This window comes from Ovis aries, chromosome 12, assembly GCF_016772045.2.
Source record: "Ovis aries strain OAR_USU_Benz2616 breed Rambouillet chromosome 12, ARS-UI_Ramb_v3.0, whole genome shotgun sequence".
NCBI classification, from domain to species: domain Eukaryota; kingdom Metazoa; phylum Chordata; class Mammalia; order Artiodactyla; family Bovidae; genus Ovis; species Ovis aries.
This window is the reverse complement of record NC_056065.1, coordinates 1,722,814-1,748,853: the sequence shown is the minus strand read 5'-3', so window position 1 is coordinate 1,748,853 and position 26,040 is coordinate 1,722,814. Positions and strand designations below refer to the sequence as shown.

Below are 26,040 nucleotides of genomic sequence, written 5' to 3'. Positions count from 1 at the left end.
GCCCCGGAGAGCAGGGCCCACCACGCTGCCCGTTGTGCCCTGAGGGTGCCCGCCCCGGGGAGCAGGGCCCCCCACGCTGCCTGCTGTGCCCTGAGGGTGCCCGCCCCGGGGAGCAGGGCCCACCTGTTCCTGCTGCTGCCGGGCCAGCTCCATCTGCTGCTGCTGCTTCTCCAGGAGCATCGCGGCCATGTTCTTCTGCTCCGAGTGCGCTGTCAGGAGCTGGTCCCGCAGGGCGGACAGCTGGTGGATCATGACCAGAAGCTGCAGCTCTTTCTCGGCCAGGCTCTCCTTGGTCCCTGCTCCACAGGGAAAGAGCCGCTGTTGACAAGTTTTGTCCGTTCATCTGCCCACTGGTTCATCCGTAGGACATTGAGCAAATGCTGTCCCCCAGGCCCCTGCCAGGGACTGGACCACAGAGAAGACTGCGGCATGATCCTTGCCCTAGAGCAGGCTCCGCATCTAGTCAGCTGACCCCTGGTCACTCTGGAAGTTCCCAGCATCAGCTGCTCTTCCAGGCCCTGCAAATGCTGATGGTGGATGTGTCAGGCCTGGCCCACCCCTGGGGTGTCCTCAAGAGCCCAGCGCCACTGGGCCAGGTAGATAATTGTCCCGCAGGAGAGTCCAGAGGGACACACGCAGGCTTTGGAGCAAGACAGATCTGGGTTCAAATTCCCCTATTAACCCATTCCCCCCGGGAGCTGTTGGGCAAGCGACCAACACCTCTGCACTTTATGGTTTTTTGAATCTATAAATAAGCACTGTGCTTATTCACAGGGCTGCTGTGAGGGCAAGGAGACTGAATATAAAGCTCAGTCCTGGATCGGGTACACGGCCCTCAACTAGCGATGTCTAACTTGTCTCCAGTGCAGCTCAGATCAGATGCAGCAGTTACTCCTAAGTGCCAGCGTACAGACCATTTGCATCAGAATTACTCAGGGAACCTCTGAAATATACAGATGCTTAGGTCCCTATCCTTTGTGGGTCTCGAATCTGGGGATCTGCGTTATTTTAAAGTTTCCTCTCGGAAAATTAAACAACCACACTGGGAGTGAACCTAAGCAAACACACTTTAATGTACTGAGTGAGGTCCTGATAGCCTAGAATTAATTTCCAGCAGTGAAAGGGAACATTCCATTTTATAGTGAGAAATGGGAAGTGGCAATGACATGCCGAAGGTCACCAGGCGGCGGGGGGGACTTGATTCCCAGCAGGCCTCTGCTGCACGGAAATAGGCCCAGCGCTTGGATGAAGAATGGCACTGACCCCAGGGCCAGGCAGCGGCCAGAGGGGCACAGGTCATGTGTGAGGCAGCGAAGAATCCCAGAAATTGCCCTGCAGGCCTAGACCGCATGGCCAGGCCTGGAGAAGGGAAGGGGGTTCAGATAGCTCCCCCTTGCCCACCCACATGGGCCTTCACCTTTGACATCTTTGGTTTCCACAGAGCTCCTTCCCAGGAACTTCTCCTTCCAATCACTGGATAGCAGCTTCTCGATGGCCGGCACAACTGGAAGATACCAGAAGGCTGAGAAGCACCATCCTAACGCCGCCCCACCAGGCCCCCGTCTCTAACTAGGGCAGACGTCTCACCTTCTTTTAAATTTCTGTTGAAGTCCAGCTTCTCCTGGCTTCCAGAAGCAGCCTCGGAACCTCCTGGTCTCCTGGGTTCCGGGGACCCGCTGTTCTCCGGGGAGCTGCTGTCCTGCAAGACACACTGAATGTCCCTGCCACCAGAAGACAAGAGGGACAGGTGGGGGGTGGTGCTGAACACTCCAAGGATGTGCGCCCTGGGGAACCCCAGACTCTACCCAGCTCCCAGCCTTCGGCAGGGCCTTCTCTCCCCACCTCCTGACCCTTGCTCTGACTTGGCCTAATAGATTTCGTGAAAAGAACAAAAGGTTTTAAGACAAGAGGTCTGGGCTCACTGACTCACAGTGTGCTTAATCCCACACGAGTCCCTGAACTTCTATGAACCTGGCCTCCCTCTTCTGAAAATGGAAAGACTTACACCTCCTTTTGCCAGAGGATTGTAGCTGGGATCAAAGGAGTTAATGCATGTGAATGAGGTTTGCCATTGCAGAGGCGAAGGCCAAAAGTCAGCTATTAATTATTCCTCCCTTGCATGCACCTACACTCCAGCCTGGCTGGTTACTTTCAGGGTCCCCACTCCCACCCTCTTTCAGACATTGTCCCCTTTCTCCTCTCATCTGAGTCTTCTCCATTCTTTAAGGCTCAGCTTAAAGGCTTACTCCTCCAGGAAGTCCTCCTTGATTCACTACCCCTACTTCCAGCCCCCTTTTGCCTACTCCTCCTGGCTGGATCCTTCCTCAGAGCCCTAAAACTCTCATTTTCACTCATTTGCCTTTTTTTTTTTTTCAATTTATTTTCTCATTTGCCTTTGATTACATATTTCCTTTTACATCTCTTAAATGGAATCATGGAATTTCTAAGAGCTAAAAGAATCATTACCACTCATATAGTTCAGCTCCTTCATTTTAAGGATGAGGAATCATATTGTCTTTAACAGTGGTTTAAACTCTGGTTTGGGTAATAAGACTGATTTTCTCGAATCAGCAGTAGATTCGAAAGTAGTAGATTTCTACTACTAGACAAAGCTAGTAGATTATCTTTAAGCCAGACTGTAAACGCGTGTATCTTATTTCTCAACTAGTCCTCAAGGGTAAGGACCAGTCACACAGAGGCGAGCAGTTAATATCAGGTGAGTGAGGGCAGGAGTGAGTCCATGTCCTGCTCAGACAGGTAGCCTGACCCACCCACCCACCCGTCTACCTGCCCCTGTCCCCTGCTAGGCTGGTGGGTGCCTGGCCCATCCACTAGGGGGATAAGCACACACACACAGGCGCTGCAGAGGCAGGCTGGGGACACTGACCCAGGAGCCCCTGGTGGGTGCCTGGCCCATCCGCCGGGGGGATAAGCACACACACACAGGGGCTGCAGAGGCAGGCTGGGGACACTGACCCAGGGGACCCAAGAGAGTGCTGGGCACCTGGGCTGGAGCTTGCAGGTCAGCACCATTCTGGGCGGGGCGGGCTGGGTCTCCAGGCTGCGATTCAGCTGCAGTGGCCGAGCCTTGGGGGTCCTCGTAACAGGGCTCCTTCTTCCCCTCTGCCTTGACAGAACAGTTCACCATGGTGCCAACTTCATCCAGGACCAGCTGGGCAGAGCCGGGGCTCCTCATAGACATCCTGAGGGAGGAGGGGCAGAGTCAGGGAGGAGGACCTGGGCCCCCGGGCAGTGACTGCTGTTGACTGATGTTCCAGCCCCAAACAGGTATGCGCTTGCAAAAGGCAAGCTCCACTTGGAACTCACTGTGACTGGAAAAGATTCTGGACACCCCCCCGCCCCGCCTTTTTTTAAAATAGAAAGGCCTAGAGGAGACGGGGCCACCTTCTGTTGTACCCTGCTTGTTGCCGCGTTGGGACTAGCGGGCTGATGGGTTCCACTGAGAAGGCTAGAAACTTAACCGGCTGTTTCGGAGCCCAGTAAAACCGAGATCATATATACAGTATGTGTCTGTGTATGTGTAAGTACATATTTGTAATTAGTTATCAAAATTTAAAACTCAAGAGATAGCACATAAAAATCTGGGCTTGAACTCTCTTGAATTTAGTCTGGGGCAATAACTGGGATTGAGTAGCAGTTACTCTTTATGAAGAGGCCAGATTGTTCCCCTCTCCACCACTCACTGGGGGCTTCCCTGGGGGCTCAGACAGTAAAGAATCCACCTGCAATTCGGGAGACCTGGGTCCGATCCCTGGGTCGGGAAGTTCCCCTGGAGAAGGGAATGGCAACCCACTCCAGTATTCCTGCCTGGAGAATCCCATGGAGAGAGGAGCCTGGAGGGCTATGGTCCATGGAGTCGCAAAGAGTCGGACACGACTGAGCGCCTTTCACTTTCACACTCCCTCCTACTCCCCTAAAGCGAAACCAAGTATTGACTACCCCATACACTTGTTCTTTGTTTTCCTTATAGTAGAGGCAAGATAAAAGTGAACTATTTCCAACTACTCCCTGAATCCATCTATCTATTTACCAAAAGTGAGGTGAGTTGAAGTGACCTAAGAGATGAGCAGCTTTCCGAGAAATATTGTCTTGTATCTGGTTAGAGTCTCTCAATTAAGAGTCTGGCCCCCTCTGGGCCTCTGCAATCCCCGGTGTAATGAAAGCACAGACTGAATCTCCCACTTCTGTTGCTGACACCATGCCGTGTGGGATCACCGAGTAGCTGAGCAGGATCCTGGAGTCGTTTTCGGTGGTCATGCCAGGCTCAAGGCCAGAGCAGCAGATGCCCAGAGCTCACCTGCTCCCTCTCCAAAGTCACAGAGACAAGACCAGCTGGGACACACAGCAGGTTCCCAGAAGGCATGGGTCTTGTCTCAGCTACTCCAGGACCTGCTGAGGAATCTTGGACAAGTTACTTAACCTTTCCATACCTGTTTTCTCATCTGTAAAATGGACAGCGTGAAGTGATGAATTGATATTTACAAGGTGTTCAGAAGAGTGCTTGGTGCCTTTGTTAAAGCACAGCCGGTTGGAATGCAGCAAAGGGAAGCAGCCGGCATAGCCTGGGGGCTAGTTTGAAAGGTGAAGTCATGGGTCACGCACAAATCAGGATTTCTGTGGGTGAGGCCATGAATCTGTTTTAACAAGCCCTCCTGGTGATTCTGATACAGAGTAGTTTGAAAAGCTGTGTTAAATAAAACTTTAAAAAATTTTGTTTACACGGGCATTACATTTTTAGGAGGGGAATGTAAGGCAAAAATTATATAGAGTAAAACATCCCTCACGTTAAATTGCAGGTGCAGTATAATATTTGTGTCTTACATCACCTCTGTATAACGAAATGCTTCTTATAAGGAATGATGCGATGAGCTGCATACGACAGATGTACACCCTGTATACACGCACAGTATTCCACTTGAAATAACGGAAAGCGTTCCAGTCGAATAAGAGGTTATCTGTCTGCTCGATTTGACGCCATCCTGCAGACCAGACCAGGCCAGACTCTCTTGCCGCTTTCAAAGGGCAAGGTGCCCTGGGGGCTTGGTGTGGGGTCCAGGAGGGGCACTGCAGGGCGAGGAGAGAGGAGAGGAGCAGAGACCCCCGCGCGGCCCAGCAGGGCTCCGGGGTGCGCCTGGGTCCCGCCCAGCGCGGGCCCGGCCGGCAGCCAGGAAGCCGGCGCGCGGCCCACCCGGGCGGGGAGGGGCGCGGGGGAGGGGCGCGATCCTGAAGCCGAGGGCCGCAATTACATAACAAACAACCCGGGGCTCAAGCTGTGAATTAATCAAACCGCTGAAAATAAAACCTTCCTCTCAGGAACTTCAGACAAAAGAAATGAAAACAACCAGGCTGGCTGGAAAATAAAAGACAGCGGCGCTGAAAGGGGGACAAAAGGAAATCAGACAATAGGGTGTCGGACAAAGGCAATAAAGCCAAAGGAAGTGTGACCGGCGGACAATGCGGGGCCGCGGGCTTCTGATCCCCGGCCGGCTCCGCGCCCCCCGCGCCCCGCCCGGGCCGGCGTCCTGGGGGCTTCTCCTCCGGGCACCCTCAGGGTGCTCCCCCACGCGGCCCAGCGCCCCCCAGAGCGCGGTCCCGCTGGGGCCCTGGGGCCCACCCTCCCCCCGCCGCCGCCGCGGAAGGCCGCAGCAGAGGAGGTGACGCTCGGCCCTAAGGAACCCCAGGGCCGCGCGGCCCGCTGCCCCGGCCACCCCCCTGCTGAGCACCTGAACCGCGGCTGGTCCCGGTGGAAACATGCCGAGTGCAAGCCACAGCCTCGTTTTGGAAGGGTTAGGACGAAAACATAATGCACAACAGCTCATTGGTTATTGATCACTGGTTCAAATATAACAGTTTGCACACTTTGGGGTTAAATAAAACACATCGCTAAAATTCGTTTCACCTGTTTCTTTTTGCACTTCTTACTGTAGCTAGGGAAAAACGTGTATAAGTGTGGCTCACATATTTCCGTTGGACCCTGCTGCACTAAGACAGCTCTTCCCTTTGACCTTGATGGCCTTTTCTACCCACTCTTAACTCCCAAGAGTACACCCAACTGGGCACTGGGATTGTTTTTATTGGGGGGGGGGGCTCCCACCAGTCCGTCCCAGCTTCTGACACAGAGCCTGGTAACAAAGAAAACGGCTCTTGGCTACCAGTCAAGCTAGCTTGGAGGTGTCAGTCTGCTCACCAGGGCATGGTACTCCCCCCTCCCCAGCCCCCCATTACCTGCCAAATCCTGCTAGCAGCCCAGAAAAGGGCCCTTCATTCCCACAGGCGTCTGTCTCCACTGCAGGCACTGGCCCTGGCTCTCCACTGGTCCCCTCCCTGGATTCATTGGTTTATGGAGAAGCCGCTCAGTTGTGTCCGACTTTGCAACCCCGGAAGGGAAGGCAGAGCAGGAATGCTGTTCCGTGTTGAAACCCCATGGACTGTAGTCCATGGAATTCTCCAGGCCAGAACTCTGGAGTGGGTAGCCTTTCCCTTCTTCAGGGGATCTTCCCAACCCAGAGATCGAACCTAGGTCTCCTGCATTGCAAGCAGATTCTTTACCAGCTGGGCCACAAGGGAAGACCAAAGATGAGGAGATGAGCCTTCCATTAACACTCCAGTCCCTATAAGAGGTGCCTGGTTACATTCTCTTGGCATCCTGAACTTGCGACTTCAAAGTACTTTTCACAACTGATAATGATACCTTCACATGTTTTATTTCTGACTAGCCCAGTAGCCTGAGAACCCATCCAACCCCACACTGTGAAAATAAGCTTAGTTTTGCTCGTCATTATAGCCGCAGAGTCTAGCGCAGTGCCTGGTACATACAGGTGCTCAATAAACATTGGTACAACACTCAGAGTAATATAGTTCAGCAGCATAGGACAAGGCAGATCTGAATGCCTCAGTGACAACTATTGTAATCATCATCGTTAGATGGATGTTGCTGTCTGGGGCTAATTTCCCACACCCCCATCTCCTACACCCAGTTATCCTCAGCTGCATCTTTCTTGTATCTAAGCTCTTCCTGTGAATGACCCCAATCCCCCAGTAGCAAGGCAAGCCCATTTCCTTTTGTTCCTACCTTGAGACAGTAAGAAACATTTTCCAAACGTTATGAATTTAAAGACCGTGTGGAGTCTTCCCTTAAGTCTTTTCCAGAGACTTAAAAAAAAAAAAAAATCCCTTATTACCCCCTTCCCTACAAAGCATGCTCCATGCTTCAATCATATATACATGATTTTTCAGGAGGTTTTAAGGTCAGCAGTCACAGCCTCCCCTCTCCCCAGATGCCCAGAAGTCAGACTATTCTGGTGCTCAGGAGATGTCGATTACTGGCCTCCCCCAGTTCCTACTCAGGTCCTGGTCAGAGGCCACCCTGGTGGGGCTCTCACTCGGGTAGAAGCGCTCCCATGTTTCCAGTCTCCTCCCTCTTGCCCAGTCTTACTCATATTTTATAAATGGAGAAACTGAGGCCCAGAAAGGTCAGGTTCACCTGGCTTGTTTGGGCATACTGATTTAGGAATAGAGTCAGAGGACCTTCAACCAGCTGGGGCACGGAGCAGCATTCCTGCTCTGCCTTCCCTTCCCTTCCGGGGAACCTACCCCACAGGCCCTCCGCCGCCTTCTCCTGGGTTTAACCTCACCTGAGCATCTTGAGAAGTGAAGGCCCCTAGGGGGAGAGGGCTCAAGCCAGCCCCACCCTGGATGCCGCAGAGTCTTGAGTCTCTGAGCTGACTCCAAATCCAGCGCCCAGGACAAGGCAGCGGACGCCTGCCCCCCCCACAGAGGGACGAGGGCACAGGGCCCAGTTCTGGAGTCTGCAACCAGGCAGACTCCAGGGGCTAAGCTCCTCTTTCTCCTGCCTACAGTCAACCCTCTTCCAGCCCCTCTGACCCCCTCCCACCCAAGGTGCACACAAACTAAGCCCCTTTCTACCCCCAAACAAATCACCAGCCACTTCCTCTCCCAATCAGACAACAAGCAGCCCAGCCAGATTGGAATCAAAGGACTTTTCACTCTCAGACCTTCCTCCCTCCATAACAGCAGCCCGCCCCTCCCCACATCTAGATACAGATAAAGATAGACATAAATTCCAGTCATCGGAGCATGACGGGTGACTCAGACCCGGGGCTACAGGAAGGCAGACCCTCCTAGGAGGGCCAGTGACGACACTTCCCCGCTGGGCACACACCTGACCCTCTACTGAGACCCCCCGCCCCCAGGCTGGCCCTGTGCGGGCGGTGCAGAGGGCACTGCCAGGGAGGAAGCATGTGGCCGGGAGGGGCAGGGCCAGGGGAACGCGTCCCAGAGGAACATCACTTCCTTTCAGGGCCCCTGAGAGTTGAGAGCCCCGGGCAGCCCCGAACAATGGCCCGAGGCGTGGGTGCCCAGCACGGTGCCCAGTGCCACATCCTGCCATTCTTCTCCCAGGCCGCACCCTGCCACCCTTCCTGGCTACGCCCGATCCTATCTCTGCTGTTTACTCAGAGCTGGGAGCTGGGCTGGCCACAGGCTTGAAACAAAGCTTTCCTGCGAGCCTCTCTCCCTCTCTTCAGCCTCTGTGGGCCCTGGGGGTGAACAGGTCCATGGAGTGGCCCTGTCTAGCCCAGACCAGGTGGAGACAATGGCCAACGCCACCCCGTCCCTGGGCTGTTTCCAGGCTGGCCAAGGTAATATACCACCTAGCAGAGCAGCCGAGACTAGCTAGACTGAGGCGTGCTGAGCCCCCGGGAGCCCCTGTCCTAGCCTGTAAGAGGAGGCAGCCCCCTGCATCGCCGGCACAGAAATCCAGCTCCAGACAGAACTTTGGCAGCTGCCAAGATTCAGCTGACCCCCTAAGGACTTAAAAAGCTGGGAGAAACGGGCGGCGCCGTTCCCACCCAGAGCCTCGTCCACGTCTCCTCTTCCTGGAGGACCCAGCAGAGGCAGAAGAGGCAGCGTGGAAGGGCCGCTGAGACTCCCAGGAGGAAGGGGCTGCCGCACCTGCCTGGGTGAAGCGGAGGGAGTAGACAGTGTTTCCTGCAGGCCCTCCTCCGGGGCCCTCCTGCTTCGGGACCTGAGGCTGTCTCCAGCCCCGCCCGAGCCCCGTGAGCAGCCCGGCCACAGGGCTGGGGCAGCTGCAGTGCTGACCTCCCCTCCCAGCGCCAGGCCCAGGCCCTGGGCCTGGATGAGGGCGCGCGCGTCTGCTCCTTCGCACAAGCAGGGTCCCGTCCAGGGCCCGCGCGTGGCCCAGGCCGACCTGGCCTCTGCAGAGACCTGCCTTGCGGGGTAGCCCTGAGTGTTAATCACGGGGACAGGAGGAAAAAGAGCGCACAGGGCCAGAACACCACCCGGCTGAGGGCACTGGGCAAGGGCTCACCTATCCTTCTCCTGACCTACCCAAGGCCCAGCGGAGGCGTCTGAACTCAGCCCTCACTAATGCCCGGATCATGTCTTCTCATCTGCTGGCTGTGCCCTGGCTCCCTCTAACCCAGGTAACAGGATCCGGTCCAGCAAAGATCAAGCTGCCACTGTCTTTGCCGCTTACAGGATTCCAGTCGTTTCTTGAGTCATGGCCAAGGAAGAATTAATCAAAAAAACCCAAAGTCCCTTTGGAAACTTGGGGGAAAGATTCAGTCTCTCAAAACTTTAGTTTCTTCACACGTAAAACAGAGATTCCAACACCTCCTTTGTGATTAGAAGTAATCATAAGCTTAGAGACTGTGGTGCAGAATATATGTCCAGGGAAGTGTTGACAGGACACCTTCTTGACCCAGAAAGGTGGCATGCACTTAATCAGAAAACACACGTGGCCTCATCCTCTGCTCCCGGGGATGTACCTCCCTGTAAGAAACTAAAAGTTGCTCAGTCTCCTTTCGACCCCGTGGACAATATAGCCCCAAAGACTCCTCTGTCCATGGGATTCTCCAGGCAAGAGTACTGAAGTGGGTTGCTATTTCTTTCTCCAGGGGATCTTCCTGACCCAGGAGTCTCCTGCATTGCAGGCTGATTCTTTACCATTTGAGCCACCAGGGAAGCCCCTCTACCTCCCTGCTGCTAAGTTGCTTCAGTCGTGTCCGACTCTGTGCAACCCCGTAGACGGCAGCCCACCAGGCTCCCCGTCCCTGGGATTCTCCAGGCAAGAACACTGGAGTGGGTTGCCATTTCCTTCTCCAATGCATGAAAGTGAAAAGTGAAAGTGAAGTCGCTCAGTCATGTCCGACTCTTAGCGACACCATGGACTGTAGCCCACCAGGCTCCTCCATCCATGGGATTCTCCAGGCAAGAGTACTGGAGTGGGGTGCCACTGCCTTCTCCCCTCTACCTCCCTAAGGCTCCATAAAAAGATATACTTTGAGAAAAGGTTCGGGGGCTTCCAGAGGGATTTGCATATCCCCATCCTTGGCTTGGGCCGACAACGGAGGGGCAGAGTGGCTGGCGGCACTGCAGTCAGCGGCCAGGGCCCATGAGCTGCACTGGGACGCACTGGCCTCACCTTTGGGTGCCCTGCTCCGGTCTGTGGCTTCCTCTGCCGCAGGGTTTCTGGGTGGGACCCCACCTGCGCCTTGAGAAAATCTAATCACCATCATCTCCCCAAAGAAAAGCTCATCATCGGAAACCCCGACTGAGCGGCTCTTACTCAAGCAGCATTCACTCTTCCAGTGAACAAAGTGTTCCGTTCTATTTCTCTGCAAAGGCTACATTTCCTCTCCCATTATCTACCCCATCGGCCCACCAGCTGCCAAGACTGCCGCGGAAGATTTCTCCTGTCCGTCACGTTCATGGTCCCCTTTATATTTGTGAGTCGCTGCTTTCTCTTGGCTTTGGCTCCTTCTCAAAAGGGCAGGAGAGCAAGTGGAGGAGAACAGCTTCAAGTCTCCGATTTCATCTAAAACGCTCATCAAGCAATCCCCAAAGCAGCCAGCCCGCACCCCAGTCTGCCTGGGACCCCAACTTCCAGCACCAGCACCCTTTAGAAACTGAGCAGGACCATTTCAACTAAAAAAGAAAAATCTGGCAAAGGGGTGGGATGAGATGGGGATCTTGACATCTGGAGCCCAAGTCGGTAATAATAGCGGTGACATTCAAAGTATTTAACAACTGAATGATGGGCACTAACCTGTGAGATGAGACTCCTGGGACAATCAGATGAGTTAGCAGGTGCCCCCCACACACAACTGGTTGCCAATCTGGTGTGTACCCCTCTGATCACAGTTAACATTTCCTAAGTATTTATTATATGTGAGTATTATTTGAATCACTTTTATTTATAGTAATTTATTTCATTTTCACAATAACCATCTGAGATAGCTGGTATTATGATCTCCATTTTACAGATGGAGAAACTGAGGCACAGAGGTGGTTTGCGTCCAGGATGTCTAGCATCAGAATCTTCCTCTCAACCAGACAACAGGAATCAGGCCCACAATAAGCTAAAGGCCATCAGTAGGCATTAGCTCTTTTAATACTTTCCTGAGCCCTGTGAAAGAGTTACTATCATCATCTCTGTTTTACTACTGAGGACACAAAGCCTTAAGGAGGCTAAACAACTGCCAAAGGTCATGGCCAATGAGTGGTGAGCAAAACACGGGCCCAGAGACTGGCTGTGTATCAGAGGAAGCTTTCATGTTACTAAAAACTGGAAAGTACTTAAAATTCTCCAGAGAATTCCATGGTAGTCTGGTGGTTAGGACTCTGCGCTTTCACTGTGAAGGCCTGCACTCGATCCCTGGTTGGGGATCTAAACTCCCACAAGCCATGAGGTGTAGCAAAAAAGAAAGAAAATTCATTATGAAGTCATTTGTAATTGTTGGACATCTCTGCAGTGGCTGTACCATAATTTACCCAATGCCCAGGGTTAAAATAATCCAGCTCTTTAAATCTCAATATCACTGAAACTCCCTTCTCCCCCTGAAGGTCATTCACCCTCCAGACACTTCTGATGGGCCAGGGCCGTTCTGCTCCTATGACAGAAGGCAGGGAAAGGGCCCTGACAATCAGCAGGAAGATCAAGGTAGAAGGGCCTCAGCTGCTTCCTCTTTTTCTTTACTTTTTTTTTTTCACTGAAGTATAGTTGATTTGCAATGTTGTGTTAGTTCCAGGTGTTCAGCAACGTGACTCAGTTACACACTTTTTCAGATTCTTTTTCAGATTCTTTTCCCTTATAGGTCATTACAAAATACTGAGTAGAGTTCTCTGTGGTACACAATAGGTTCTCACTGGCTTTATTTTATATATAGTTGAGTGTATCCGTTAATCCCAACCTCCTAATCTATAAACCCTCCCCTCGTCTGCCTCTTGACAGGACAAGCACATAGCAGAAGTACAGGATGGAGGCTGTGACAGAGACCCAGAAATGTGGGCCCGGGCCTAGCTGCTTCTGCAATGCGGAGCACACGCCTTAGTGCTTCCTGGGGCCTGACTTCCCCTTAAAAAGATGGAGAATCACAGTGAGATGCCACGCCACACCCATTATGATGGCTACTATTTTAAAAAAAGAAAAAAGTGTTGGCAAGGATGCAGACAATTGCTGGTGGGAATATAAAATTTTACAGCTGCTATGGAAAACGGTATGGTGGTTTCTTAAGAGCTGAAGCATAGAATGACCATATGATCCAGCAATTCTCCTTCTGGGTGTACAACCAAAGGGTGTGAGGCAGGGCCGTGGAGGGGCGCCGCTCACCCGTGCTTGTACAACACTATTCACAGCAGCCAAAAGGTGGAAACAACCCAAGTGTCTGTGGAAGAGTGAATGGATAAAATAAAACGTGCTACAGATAAGAACAGAATAACGTCATCCTTAAAAAGGAGATCTGACACAGGCTACAATGCGGAGGAAACTTGAAAATGTCAAATGTAACCAGCCTAAGCAAAATAACAAAAAGACTAATATTTCTTGATTCTGCTTGTACGAGGTACTTACAATAGATAAATTTACAGAGACAGAAAGTAAAATAGAGGTTATTAGGGGCTGGGGAGAGAGGCTAAGGGGGAGTTATTATTTAACAAGTACAGAGTTTTAGTTTGGGGGAGGCAAACTTCTGCAGATAGACAAGCAGGGGCAGTTGCACAACGCAAATGTACTTAATGCTTCCAAACTATGCAATTAAAAAGTTATTAAAATGGTCAATTTCATTAATAGGTATGTAACCACACACACAAAAAAGATGGAGAACATGAAACTGCTAATAATTTACATGGCACCTTTAATCTTGCAGACAGGTCTAAAACAGACTCACAGACTGGGGACTCAGGTCTGGCCAGGTATCGGGAGCGTGCAGCCGGGAGACCAGCTGCCTTGGAGAGCCTCTTGCGCACAAAGCCATCATTAACATCATTAATTCAAGTGTCTAAAAGGGCCAGAGCCAGACAGAGTGGGACCTGCCCCACCAGTTAGCAGGCTTTCCCTTCAGTGACCCCCTCGCCTCTAGGTACAATTAAAGGCTTTTCCCTGTCACTCAGAGACAGGTGTATTAGGGATTCCTCAGTGGGGAGGAGGAGGGTCTGGGGGCAGGAAGGCGGGGATGGAGGAAGAGATTTTGCTCACTTCCTTTAAGTCAGCTCCTTGCTTTCGTGGAAATCCTTTCCTCAGTTGTCCTTCTTGGGGTGGCAGGCTCAAGGAAAGTGCTGGGTGACGCCTGGCTTCCAGAACAGCTCTCCCCATCCCCGACTTGCTGAGCAGCCCTGGGCAGTCTACTCTACAGCTCTCGACCTCCCTGAGGTCCATCTAGGGAGGACACAGGGACAATAATTCAAACAAATGCTTTCACGTCGGTCTGAGCTAACAGAGGGGGTGACTGGGGTGGGGGCCCCCTGGGGAGAGAAGGAGGGAACGGAGAAGCCTTCCCAGTGTCCAGAGTCACCACTTATTTCAGAGACGCTGGCTTCTGTGGGCCACCCAGATCCTCCTTCTCCTCTTCAGTGAATGACAGGCGGGGACCAAAGTCCCGTCGGGCCAGAAGGCTCATTTGATAGTCCCATTCTCTATTACTGGTGCCTTTACAGGTGAAAAACTAGCCCAGCTCCCTTACCCAAGAACACATCACAGGCCTTCCCATGTCTCTGAGCACTGCCGGGGCCCCAGGGCCTGACTGAGAGGGCAGGCCCTGCGGATGGCCGTCCACCACAGGGGAACTTAGGGACCGTCCAGGGAGACTGAGAAGAGCCACTGGCAGCTGTCTGTCTTTGTCCAGCGAAGAAGGGAGATGAGCGGCCCCACCCAGCCCTTAGAGCTGCTTTCCTTCCCTTCCCCCACAGCCCGTGCCCTGACCCGGGGTGAGGGTCAGTGACGGGGTCACTAGAGGTGCCCAGCTCAAAACCTGCCCTTGCTTAGGAAGGAATTTAACCCTCTCCCTGCTGGCTCATGACTAGTCACCCTAACAGATCTACCTGCTCGGAGGGGAAAAGTTACTGCAGAGAGGATCACACAGACCCACATGATAACTCTGAGCGCACAGTGGAAGCGAACCCTGGATTTGGAGGCCGGAGGTCTGAGTTGGAGCCCCAGCTCTGCCACAAAATCAGGGTACAATCCTAGGTAAGTCCTAATTTTCTAAGCCTCAGTTTTCCTATCTATAAATTGGAAGTCAACATACACACCACCAAATTGCTTGGAGCCTCAGCACAGTGATTTTCTAAATGTCAAAATGCTTCACACGCTTGATGGTTTAAAAAACCCCCTACAACTGTTAGGGGTTTGGACACCTGGAACTCACTGTGGGGCGTGGGACACAGCACCCAAACGTGCAAGGTCTCAGTTTTTCCATTTGCTCATGGGATAAATTATTATTTCTTCTCTCAGAGATAACATTTCAAGTCCGGGAGGGCTCCAGGGTCTCTGATGCAGGAATACAGGCGCTGCTGAGGCCCTGGTTCCCACCTTCAGGCTGCGGCCTGCAGCAGCAAAAGACAGTGACAGCACCTGCCGTGTTTTTGAGTGGGCACGACCAGCTAAGCACCTCACAGGTATTTTTGGTAACAACAAAGCCCGTTTTATAATCGAGGCACCTGAAGCTTAAGGGTGGAAGCAAAATCCCACAGGAGGCCCACCGGCCTCCAATTCCAAACCCACAGCACACGGACTCTGGAGAAAAGGCAGCTTCCCCGCAGGTGCACCCAGTCCAATTGCACCCAGTCCAATCAGCCCTGTCTGCTGCAGGGTGCTGGGGGACAGCCTCCACTTCCTGCTGGGTTCCTGCAGGAGCTCTGGAGCGCCCAGAGTCCAAAGGTTAGTTAAAGGCTGTCTGTTACTCTGAATTATAAAACTTCACCAGCAGTTGGGTTAGGTGAATGCGGTGGTTTCATGCTTTCAAGCAATTCAGACTTACAAGTGAAGTTCACCAGTTTTGCAAAAATCCATTCTACTTGGTGCAGAACTGTTACCCTTAGTGGCCCGATTAAGGGCCAACACTGGGTAAAGGACAAGAGGCAGTAACACTCTGAGCCAAACTATCATTTATGCTCTATCTGGCGACACCCTGCCTGCAGCTGTTGGGTGAGAAAGTTCACCGTCTTTTCTGGGCTGCCCTCCAGCGCCAGCACAGTGAGGTCCACACACTAGGGTCCACACCCCAGCCCACCTCCGCCCCACACCCTAGCCCTGCTGCAAGGTCCAGGAACCCTTGGGTTAGCAGCTCTTGCCCTTGTTTCTTTGAGTGCATGGGTCACTCCTGTACCAGAATAATCACAACAATAGTAACAGCAGCAAATGCCTGGATAAGAACTCCCTCCCCCACCACCCCCCATGGCAGACTGTGACTGAATTTTCCAGGTAACCCTTTTTATTCAGTACCAGGTATGATTGTCAGCAGCAATTTATAATTCCTGAAGCTGAACACAGATTGGCTAAGTAACTTGGCCAGGGTCACGCAGCACATCTGCACACATCTGAAGGAAGAATTTGATGGGGGCGCTGAGACAGGTGTCACAGCTGACGGAGTCTGGTCACCACACTCTCCCTTTCCCAAATCCCATATAAGCCATGCTCATGACCCAAGGGAGGAGCTGCCCCCACATCCAGACAGGCTCCAGGAGAGCTGCACCACCATCCCGACAGCCACCACCATGACGGCCGTGATACTAACATCAGCTCCCGCTAACTGGAATCTAGTATACTCCAGACACTGTAATATAGACATCACTTCATTGAATCCTTTTAAACTTGGGAGGTAGGTATTATTCTTTTCCCACTTTGTAGGTGAAAAAACTAACTCAAAAAAAGTTCTAGTATTTGCCAGAAATCTTCCAGCTCAGAAAAAGCAGAGACAGGATGCAAACAGGGATCTGTCTAACTCCACCTTGCACCCAGCCTCGGAAACCAAGCCCATGGAGACGAACAGGTCTTCAAGAGTCCCGACACGGGACTTCTCCGGTCGCCCAGCGGCTAAGACTCCGAGCTCCCAGTGCAGGGGGCCCGAGTTCGACTCCTAGTCAGGAAGCTAGATCCACAACTAAGACCCAGAGTAGCCACATAAATAAATAAATTAAAATTTAAAACAAATATTAAAAAAGAAAAAAAATGAGTTCTGGGGCCCTGGCCCACTCAGCTAAAAGCTCTGTTCTCACAACGCAGCTGGTTCCAAAGATCCTGTCTCACCTCCTCAGACAGATTACTGCTTCCTTGTGGGCAGGGTTTGGTCTCCTCCCCACCCCCACCCAGTGCCTTCACATGATGAGGTATGGGGTAAAGCTTATGCAGGTCAAGAAGCAACAGTTGGAACCGGACAAGGAACAACAGACTGGTTCCAAATTGGTAAAGGAGTATGTCAAGGCTGTATATTGTCACCCTGCTTTATTAACTTATATGCAGAGCACATCATGCGAAATGCCAGACTGATGAAGCACAAACCGGAATCAAGATTGCCGGGAGGAATATCAATAACCTCTGCTATGGAGATGACACCACCCTTATGGCAGAAAGTGAAAAGGAACTAAAGAGCCTCTTGATGAAAGTGAAAGTGGAGAGTGAGAAAGCTGGCTTAAAACTCAACATTCAGAAAACTAAGATCACGGCATCCAGTCTCATCACTTCATGGCAAATAGATGGGGAAACAATGGAAACAGTGACAGACTTTATTTTCTTGGGCTCTAAAATCACTGCAGATGGTGACTGCAGCCATGAAATTAAAAGACGCTTGTTTCTTGGAAGGAAAGCCACGGGCAACCTAGAGAACGTATTAGAAAGCAGAGACATTACTTTACCAACAAAGGTTTAGTCAAGGCTATGGTTTTCCAGGAGTCATGTATGGATGTGAGAGTTGGCCCATAAAGAAGGCTAAGAGCCGAAGAATTGATGCTTTTGAACTGTGGTGTTGGAGAAGACTCCTGAGAGTCCCTTGGACTGCAAGGAGTCAAACCAGTCAATCCTAAAGGAAATCAGTCCTGAATATTCATTGGAAGGACTGATGCTGAAGCTGAAGCTCCAATACTTTGGCTACCTGATGCACAGAACTGACTCATTTGAGAAGATCCTGATGCTGGGAAAGGTTGAAGGTGAGAGGAGAAGGGGACAACAGAGGTTGAGATGGTTGGATGGCATCAGTGACTCGATGGACATGAGTTGGAGCAAGCTCTGAGAGTTGGTGATGGACACTGAAGCCACAAGACTGAGCAACTAAACTGAACTGAAAACTTATCCATCCTCTGAATATCTTAATTGTTAAAAAATATATCAAACCATTGCCTTTAGAAAAGGCATCTAGAGATTACCGTTCATCAAGCCTGAACAAAATGAGTTTGCTCATTCATGGAGAAATGGCACATCTCAGAAAGTTGGCTGCACTCACTCCCTCGAGCCCCTGTGGGACTGAAACCCGGGTGAGTGTGGTCATGAGACCAGGAGAAGGAACATCCCCTCCACGGGCTGCCAGGCTTGGTCCCGATCCTGGGAGCCCAGAGCCCTGCGGAGGGAAGGAGAGTTGTCTCTATTACCAGGTGGTTCAGCACAATTTGAAAGCAGCAAAAATGTCTTTGAATGGAAAGAAAAAGCACAGGGTTCTGCTGGAATTTTGTTGAAGAACAGAGAGAAGTTTCGGCTTCAATGAATGAGCCACCCATTCTGAAAGTTCTCTGAGACCTTCTCTGGTTCCTCACTGTCAACCAAGTCTGGGCTCCTTGGCCTGCGCTCAAGACTCCCTCTGACCTTGAAGATCTCTTCCTAACTGCTCTCTAAGCTTCCCCCCACCGCCCCCCGACCCTGTTTCTACCCCAGCAGGGTTCCTCAGCCTCTCGGCTGGTAGCTTCGTCACCGTTGTCGCACGGCACCTGGCACAGAGGCGCCCTACTAACATCTGTCTTAGCAGGGGACGGGGGTTGCTAGTGGAGCCCTGAGTCTCACGCTGGGCCAGAGCGCGTGTTCCACACCTAGCAAACCTACCCACATTGGGTCAGAGCTGAGTTCACCCTTTCATGGACCCCTGGCAAGAGCCTTGAGTGAGCAGGAGAAAAGGATGTCAACCCACAGAAGAGAGGACAGGCAATCTGCCTCAGGACTGAGTGGCCGTCAGCTGTGTGAGGATAATAATAAGATAACAGTGAATCCTAACAGCTGGAAACCAGGCCAGTTCTCTCACTGCCCAGCATCTCTCTCCCCCATTACCCAACGCATTACATTCTCACCCTTGGCTCTTTCCGGAGTCCCACAAAAGCGTCTTATCCTTCCAGTGAGTCTGCCTTTCAACAACCATCTGATGGCAGCAAGCTTGGAGACATGCTTGGGATGCAAGAAATGGCTACTTAAGAGATTCGCTCTTCCGGAAGCCGACTAGGCTCCTCCCAGGCATGAAGCAGAGGCCGGAGATCAGGCAGCACTGTACCTGACCCTGAGAAGGCCCCGCCAACCAAAGCTCTCTGCCCTTTGGTACTCTGGCCCCCTGGAGGATGCGGACCCCTTGAAGAATGGCTAATGTGGCTGCTTCTAGTCAAAGCCAAACAGTTGGGAACAGAATGAAGGGAAATCACAGAAAGAATGAAACCGACTTACATGAGGAGTGGATGGAGAAAGGGGGCTTGCTTCCAGGAACGGGGACTGGTGAGGAATCCAGGGAAGCGTGGAGGCCAGCCTGGAGGAGGGGGCGCCGCAGGTGCTGCCCCTGCCCTCTCCATGGTCTTCCGGGACGCCACACAGCAACCTGCACACACACGGCCCCGGCGCCCGCAGAGCTCTATCTGCTGCCCCGATCTCGCGGCCGCTGAGCTAAATTCCACCAGCTCAGCTCTTTTGCAGAAAGGGGGTTGTTTTGCTTGTGCACCATTCTTTCCACAAGGGTGGTCATCTTGCCGCTGCCCCTCTTCCGGGGTCTCCTCTCACACAGCCGCTCTTCTTTCTCCGTAGGAGTGTTCCCAGGCCCTGCCGTCTCAAGAAACTACAGTGACTCTGCTCTCGTCACCGTCCTGACCCCGTTTCACAGAAAGCAATCAGCAACCCAGACCCAGTGGGCCGACGTGGGAGGGGGCTCCTTCCACTTACGGGAGCCACCTGCGGTCCCGTGAGGAGGCCGTGCCAGCCAGAAGGGCATCTCCCCACACGGCGCTGGGCTCAAACTGGTCCTGCGCTAAAGCTGCCGCCAGCACAGGCCGAGGCCCTGCGTGGTCGGGCCTGAAATTAGCGAGCCGAGTGTCTTTCCTGTTGAGCCTCTTGCTAAGGCCCTGCAAGCCTCCTCTCAACAATGGAGAACAGAATGTTTTTGGCTGCAGACCTGGCCATCATAAATTGCTAATAACAGGCTCTCAGTCTCAAAAACAACATCATAGAAGGCCTGACCCTTCTTTTCTGCTCCTCTCATCCACACCACAGAGGAGACGATGGCACCCCACTCCAGCACTCTTGCCTGGAAAATCCCATGGATGGAGGAGCCTGGTGGGCTGCAGTCCATGGGGTCGCTGAGGGTCAGACACGACTGAGCGACTTCACTTTCACTTTTCCCTTTCATGCATTGGAGAAGGAAATGGCAACCCACTCCAGTGTTCTTGCCTGGAGAATCCCAGGGACAGGGGAGCCTGGTGGGCTGCGTCTATGGGGTCGCATAGAGTCGGACACGACTGAAGCAACTTAGCAGCAGCATCCACACCACTATTTCCACAAGACCAAGAAGAGAAAGAGATGCCTCCTCTGGCCACAGGGGAGAAAGCTGCTCCCCAGAGGCTCACTTCTCCCTTTCCACCTGTCTTCAGGGACACAAGCTGAGCCCCGAGGAGTCTGAACAGGAAACAATCTGTTTTCCAAGGTCGCTCCTTGTCGCTAACCTCGATTTATCCTCAGATTTATTGAGCACCTGCTGAGCGCCGAGCTCTGTGCACCTAATGTGAAGGCACAGAGTCCCACTCACAAGTGGGGGTCACTGGGGACCACCTCCTGTGCTCACCCTGGGGAGGGTGATCGACAGTAGGCCACCGTGAAGCCAGCTCTCTGTCCCTCCCCGCAAGCGTTCCCTGCCCTCTGCGAAGGGGCTGGGAGAACAGAGCAGGAGTGAGGCTGGACAAGAGCAAAGAGCCAGGAGCGGCCATCTTTGAAAAGAGCAACAGTAAAAGGCAAACGTGAATGTGGCTAGGTATACATTATAGAAAGCGTGTTCAGTGTACTGGTTATATGCAAATTATATGTAAATATGTACACAGCCCTCAGAAGAATCCAAGTGTCGCCTCTACTTTCTCTGCCTATCTCTTACTCAAGCTGTTTCCGGGGTTACCTAGGAAGCTACTATCTGACCACCCGGCCAGTGTACTCAGAGTACTCTCCCAGTCCTGTCTTCCCGCCTTCCCCTTGGTATCAACGTCTCTCCTTGACCTCACCTCTCCAGGAAGGCTACCTGAGGGATGCTGAGTACAGAGGAGGGAGAAAAAACGGTGCCGTGCCCACGCGGAGCATGGCCAAGGCGGCAAATGAAGGAGGGAGGGCGGTGGCCTCTGCCAAGGCAACTGTCCTTCCAGATCTGGGCCCAGGACGGGCTCCCTGCAGCTGTCCAGAGGCCCTCAGGCCCCAGGCATTCCCTGATGCCCCTAGCCCTTTCCCATCACCGGTTCCCCCAAACCAGGAGCAGCAGGCCAGGAGCTCCTGCAAAGACCCTACAGCGGTTCCCACGTGTGCTGCCGCGTGGCCACACTGGCCCCGTGGACCAGCCTCATCTCTTCAGACCCACAGTCAGCGTGGAGCTAAGAGGCCCCACCACCCTGCCTGTAAGTCTCAGTCTCCCAGTCCACAAAGCGAGGGATGAGGCACTCTCTGCCCGTCCTAACGGACAAGGTTTCACGAGGCATCCCTGAGATGAGCCACGTGGCAGGACCTGTGCATGGAAGGCACCACCAAGAACAGATGCAGAATTGTGCCTAAGTGTCTGACTCCACAACCAGATTTTGAAACTGCAACGAAAATCACCAGGGTAGCTGTCTTCATCCTCATCTAACTCTACTCCTACAGCAACACAGTATTCAGTTTTTCCCAGGAGGGGTACAAGTGGTCCTTCCCAAGTTGCTGATGGGAAAAGCAAGGTCCCTAAAGGTGGCGTGACCGGCCCGAGGACACAGTCTAGAGCAGGCCTTGGTCTCCTCTGGGGTCCACGGGCCTTCAGTGCCCACTGGCCCCACAAGCAACGGCTAGAGGAACCTGGAGGGCCTGCGGGAGCTCCTGCGGGAAAGGCAGGGTGAGGAGCCCACTGGCTGCTGCCTAGGGGCTGCACCTGGGCTGGACTGTGGGAGGTCAGCCCCCTGCACTCGGTCCAGCAGGCCCGGCTAGCACCCTGGAAAGGCTGCGGCTGATCCTTCTGGCCCTGGGTGTCAGGCCTGACCCAGAAAGTGGGCAGCCTGGCCCGTTACCAGCTGGAAAATCAAGGAAGGAAGGAAGCAGAGCACCGCTTCCCCCTTACAGATATAGAAACCTAGGCACAGGAAGGGTGATGGCACTGGCAAGGCCAAGCAGAGAGTAGCCCCAACAGCCCCCGTGAGGCAAATCCGGGCAACTGCTGTGTCCCGGCACTTCCCTCCAACGGCTGCAATAACTCTGCCAGAAAGGACAACCCACTGCCTCAGTTTATCGATAAGGAAAATGCAACTCAGAGAATTTAGGTAAACGGCCCAACCTCAAGATTCAAAATCCAAAAGTTTCCAATCCGGAACTTTCTGACTCTAAGACTCCACGGTGTTTTTACCAAGCCATCCTGCTTCTCTGTAAGTTGAAGAGCATTCCAGAGTGAGACTGAGTGGGCCATAAAGTATTGGTGTGGGAGGAGAAAGAAAGGTATCGGACCCTGGAGCAGGCTATGGATGAGCTCAAACCCCTTCACCCGCGGCCAAGGCCCTCCACGTTGAGGCTCACAGACCCCAATGCAGGTGCGAACAGGCGCCTTCACACCTCAGGGCTGCAGCTCACAGGATGCCCATGCCTGAAAGGCTTACATTCTTGAGCAGAAAACACCCAGACCTCACTCCAAGCCCAGTTCAAATGTTGCCCCTCCTTGGACTTCCCTGGTGGCACGGTGCAGGGATCACAGGTTCGATCCCTGCTCTGGGAAGATTCCACATGCCGTGAGGCCACTGAGCCGGTGCACTGCAGCCGCCAAGCCGGAGCTACGGCGCCTGTGCTCCGCTCTGCAGCAAGAGAAGCACCCTCAGCAAGAAGCCCGTGCACCACAGAAAAAAGAGCAGCCGTGCTCGCTGCGGCTAGAGAAAGCCTGCGCAGAGCAACGGAGGCCCAGCGCAGTCAAAACAAAATGGAAGAAACTAATGAGTTAAACAAGGTTGCTCCTCCCCTGTGAATCACCCCCTAAAAATCCCAGGAGAGCTGATTGCTCCTCCAGGGCATCCCAGAGCCCTTGGGCAGCCCTGGCCTCTAGTACTTGACTGGACTGCGATGATGATTCGTTTGCCTGCCTGCAGTGGCTCCGGTCGCCCTGTGTTACAGATGAGGAAATGGAGACTCTGAGAGCTTAAGTTACTTGCCCAAGGCCACACAGGCCATCTGGCTCCAGAATCCTCCTGTCCGCGAGGGGGCTGCGAGTCTTCCTTGCCTCCCCCATCCTTAGCGCAGTGCCTGGCCCCTGGCACATGTCCAGGAAAGGTTTGTTTTATTAAAGATGTGGAGGGACGGGGTGTTGCTACTCCCAGCCACCTCCACTCCAAAGCCCACCTGCAGCCCTGGTCCCAGAACGCCCTACTTGTCACTCCACCTTCCACCACTCCTGACCTTGGCTGCCCTTCTCCCGAGAAGCTCCAGGGCCTTTGCCTCGCTCCCGTCCATTTCTTCCTGCAGTGCCCCAGCCGCTGCAAGGGTCTTTCTGTCTTTCCAGTGGGAAACTGAGACCCACGGAAGCCTCACGGACAGTGGATCTGTTCAGAGTCAGGTGTCCTGCCCCCAGGGTAGCGCCCGATAGGGACTGGTTTTACCTCTGCCTCAAGCGAAAAATTTAAAAAAGCAAGCCCCAAGATAGGGGAGTCTGGAGGTCAGCAGCGGCCCTGCCCTCAGCCCAGCACCCACCCTCTGGCTGACCTGGCTACTGGCCTGGGGCGGGCCTGCCGGGGAGGGGCTGCTCCCCGGGGCCAGGGCGGAGGAGACAAACGGCCTTTGTGTCTGCAGCCTCCTGAGACACCTGTTCCCACTCCTGCCGGCCTGCGGCCGCCCTCCCTCAGGGCCGGCCTGTGTGCGGCCTTGTTTGCCCCGCAGCCCTGGAAGCCAGAGCGGCCTGCCCCCAGCATGGGGCTGGGTGGCCCTGCCAGCACCTGCCCGGCCTGCCGCCGGCCAAGCACAATCACCCCGCTGTTGACACAGTTGCTGATTTTCAGGAGGGCCGGAGGGACGGGAGGGCAGAAGCAGCAAAGGCATTCAGCGCCCGCCTGGCTAATTTGCAGTTGGCCCTAGCAATCCTGAACCCTACCCCTCATCCAGCCCCCCTCCCCCACTCCTTGCCCCACTGCTGCCTGGGAGAGATTTGGGCTTCCCGTCTCTGGGTCACTTGGGTTTCCCACCACTGGCAGCCCCCACACATCTCATGCATATCAGTGCACCCCAAAACCCATGCTGCCACACACAATCCATAGCCAAACAAGGCTGCCAGGAGCCCCCAGCTACCCTGTCTTTGAACGCTCACCAATCGCCCTCCCCTGAAAAGTCACGATGCTCCAGGTCCTTGGTGAGGGACAGGATATCTGAAATGCCCTTGGAGACCCCAGTGGGGCCCTGGGAGATGTGGGGAGACCTGTCCTTACAACCTTCTCCCTGACTTGCTCTCGATAAGCTGTCTCCTCACCTTCCAGGTCACTATGCTTCCCCTTAAAAGAAAGAAAGTGAAGATGCTCAGTCATGACTGACTCTTTGCGAAGCCATGGACTGTAGCCCACCAGGCTCCTCCGTCCATGGGATTCTCCAGGCAAGAATACTGGAGTTGGGTGCCATTGCCTTCTCCAGGGGATCTTCCTGACCCAGGGATCGAACCTGGGTCTCCCTCATTGCAGGCAGACGCTTTACCCTCTGAGCCACCAGGGAACCTCCCCTGACTGCCCAGATCTGGCTGTGGTGCCCTCCCGGATGCTTGGATGCTCTGCAGCCCTCTCCCCGCACCTCCCAACCTTCAGTTCATCAGTCAGTATCTAACCTTTACTTTCCTCAAAACTGGTGTCTCAGCCTGTGTGCAGGGCACAGCTTTGAGGCCGCTCCCCTCCCGCCTGCTGGATGGATGCACGATGGAGCAGCACTGTTGGGCCAAAGACCCACCCCACCTGCACCCCAGGTTCCCACTTGGACAGTCACCTCTTGGATTGATAGGGCCTGGTGGCCAGTTAAAAGGTCAGTTAAAAGAGCTTCAGGAATTACCTGTTAACTTGCCACCAGCACATGAATTTAGATGGGTAAATCTGATTAGCCAGTCATCTCCCAAGAGATCAAAGAGTAGGATCTTGAAGGACAAGGGATAAATGAATCTGATGATGGGAGGGGGAGTGGGGAAAGCAAGGACACAAAGACCCAGCGGGCCAAAGGCCAGGGAAGGCACCTGGGGGAGAAGTTACTGTTGGGAGAGCAGGGACTTTCCCTCTGCCCACTTCCCTGACCCATCTAAGAGCCTCGACTCAGGACTTGGGAAATTTGCTTCACCCTTTGGTGAATTGTCCTAACAGGACACTGACTCCACAGGAAGGCAGCCGGAGTCAGACTCTCCAGACCCCCTAAAACTGCCGGGTATACACACACCCATGCTCACGTACAGGCACTTTCCTCAATTCTGGTTCCCCAAACTCCAAGTCAATCAACACCTAGAGAGAGGAAACAAATATCTAAATATCACCTCCAAATTGCAAGTCTCAAGTTGAGGAGTATGGATCTAAGGGTAGGGAGATCTGGTAGCAGAGAAAGGAGCTTACCTTGTGAAAAACACAGGTGCCCGATGCTCTACACCAGTTCCAAAGGGCCAGCATGCACAGCTGTGCAGGGTGTGCGCCGCACGACTCCAAGAGCCCTGCTCACCCAGACCCGAGAGTCATCATCCCTGACTTCCTCAGGTACCAAAGAGAAAAATCTCCCCTGCCACCTACCTCTACCCCAAGCAAGTTGCCCTTTCTCTGTTCTCTGCCCTGTTCCTTGGCTTGGGGACCTGGGACAGCTGAGCCCTTCACCCCCACTAAGGGGAGAAGCCTTGATCTCCTGGTCTCATCAGCCCAAACGAGGGGAGCCCACTGACCTCCCCAATCCTAGCCTCCTGGTGGGGGGTGGGGCTACAGTCCCCACCACACCCTCCCGCCCCCCACCAACAATGACACAGGAGGAGACTGCGTCCTTGCAGAGAGGACAGTGGTGGGTGATCGCCTCTCTGATAGGCTAGAACTGAGCCCCACTGTTGGAGTGGGGGGAGGGGCGGCTTCACTCTGGTTCCTGAGTACTGGCCCTGCCGGACTCTCTCTCCCCTTTCTCCCTGACACCGGTCTAATGTCCCCACTGCCTTCCAGGGGCTGTTAGAGGTACTGCCTGGTTCCCCAGGGCTAGCAGGCACGGGCTTACACACGCTTACACGCTCCTTCACACACCCTCCCTCTCCACCGGCCACGGACAGGGGAGCCAAACAAGTCAGAGAA

General features: G+C 53.6%; 1 protein-coding gene across 3 annotated transcripts in view; it reads right to left on the bottom strand.

The window, feature by feature from the left end:
• Nucleotides 1-23,442, bottom strand: part of SOX13 (SRY-box transcription factor 13) — a 33,607-nt gene extending 10,165 nt beyond the window's left edge. For all 3 annotated transcript variants that reach the window (XM_060395996.1, XM_027976187.3, XM_027976188.3), the window contains exons 1-5: nt 18,971-23,442; nt 3,005-3,203; nt 1,588-1,699; nt 1,418-1,504; nt 124-296 (exon numbers count right to left, since the gene is read on the bottom strand). In XM_060395996.1, coding sequence (XP_060251979.1) covers nt 124-296; nt 1,418-1,504; nt 1,588-1,699; nt 3,005-3,203; nt 18,971-19,092 — 693 coding nt within the window. In that variant the 5' untranslated portion in view covers nt 19,093-23,442. The remainder of the gene's footprint in view (nt 1-123; nt 297-1,417; nt 1,505-1,587; nt 1,700-3,004; nt 3,204-18,970) is intronic.
• Between the last annotated feature and the right edge of the window lie 2,598 nt (nt 23,443-26,040).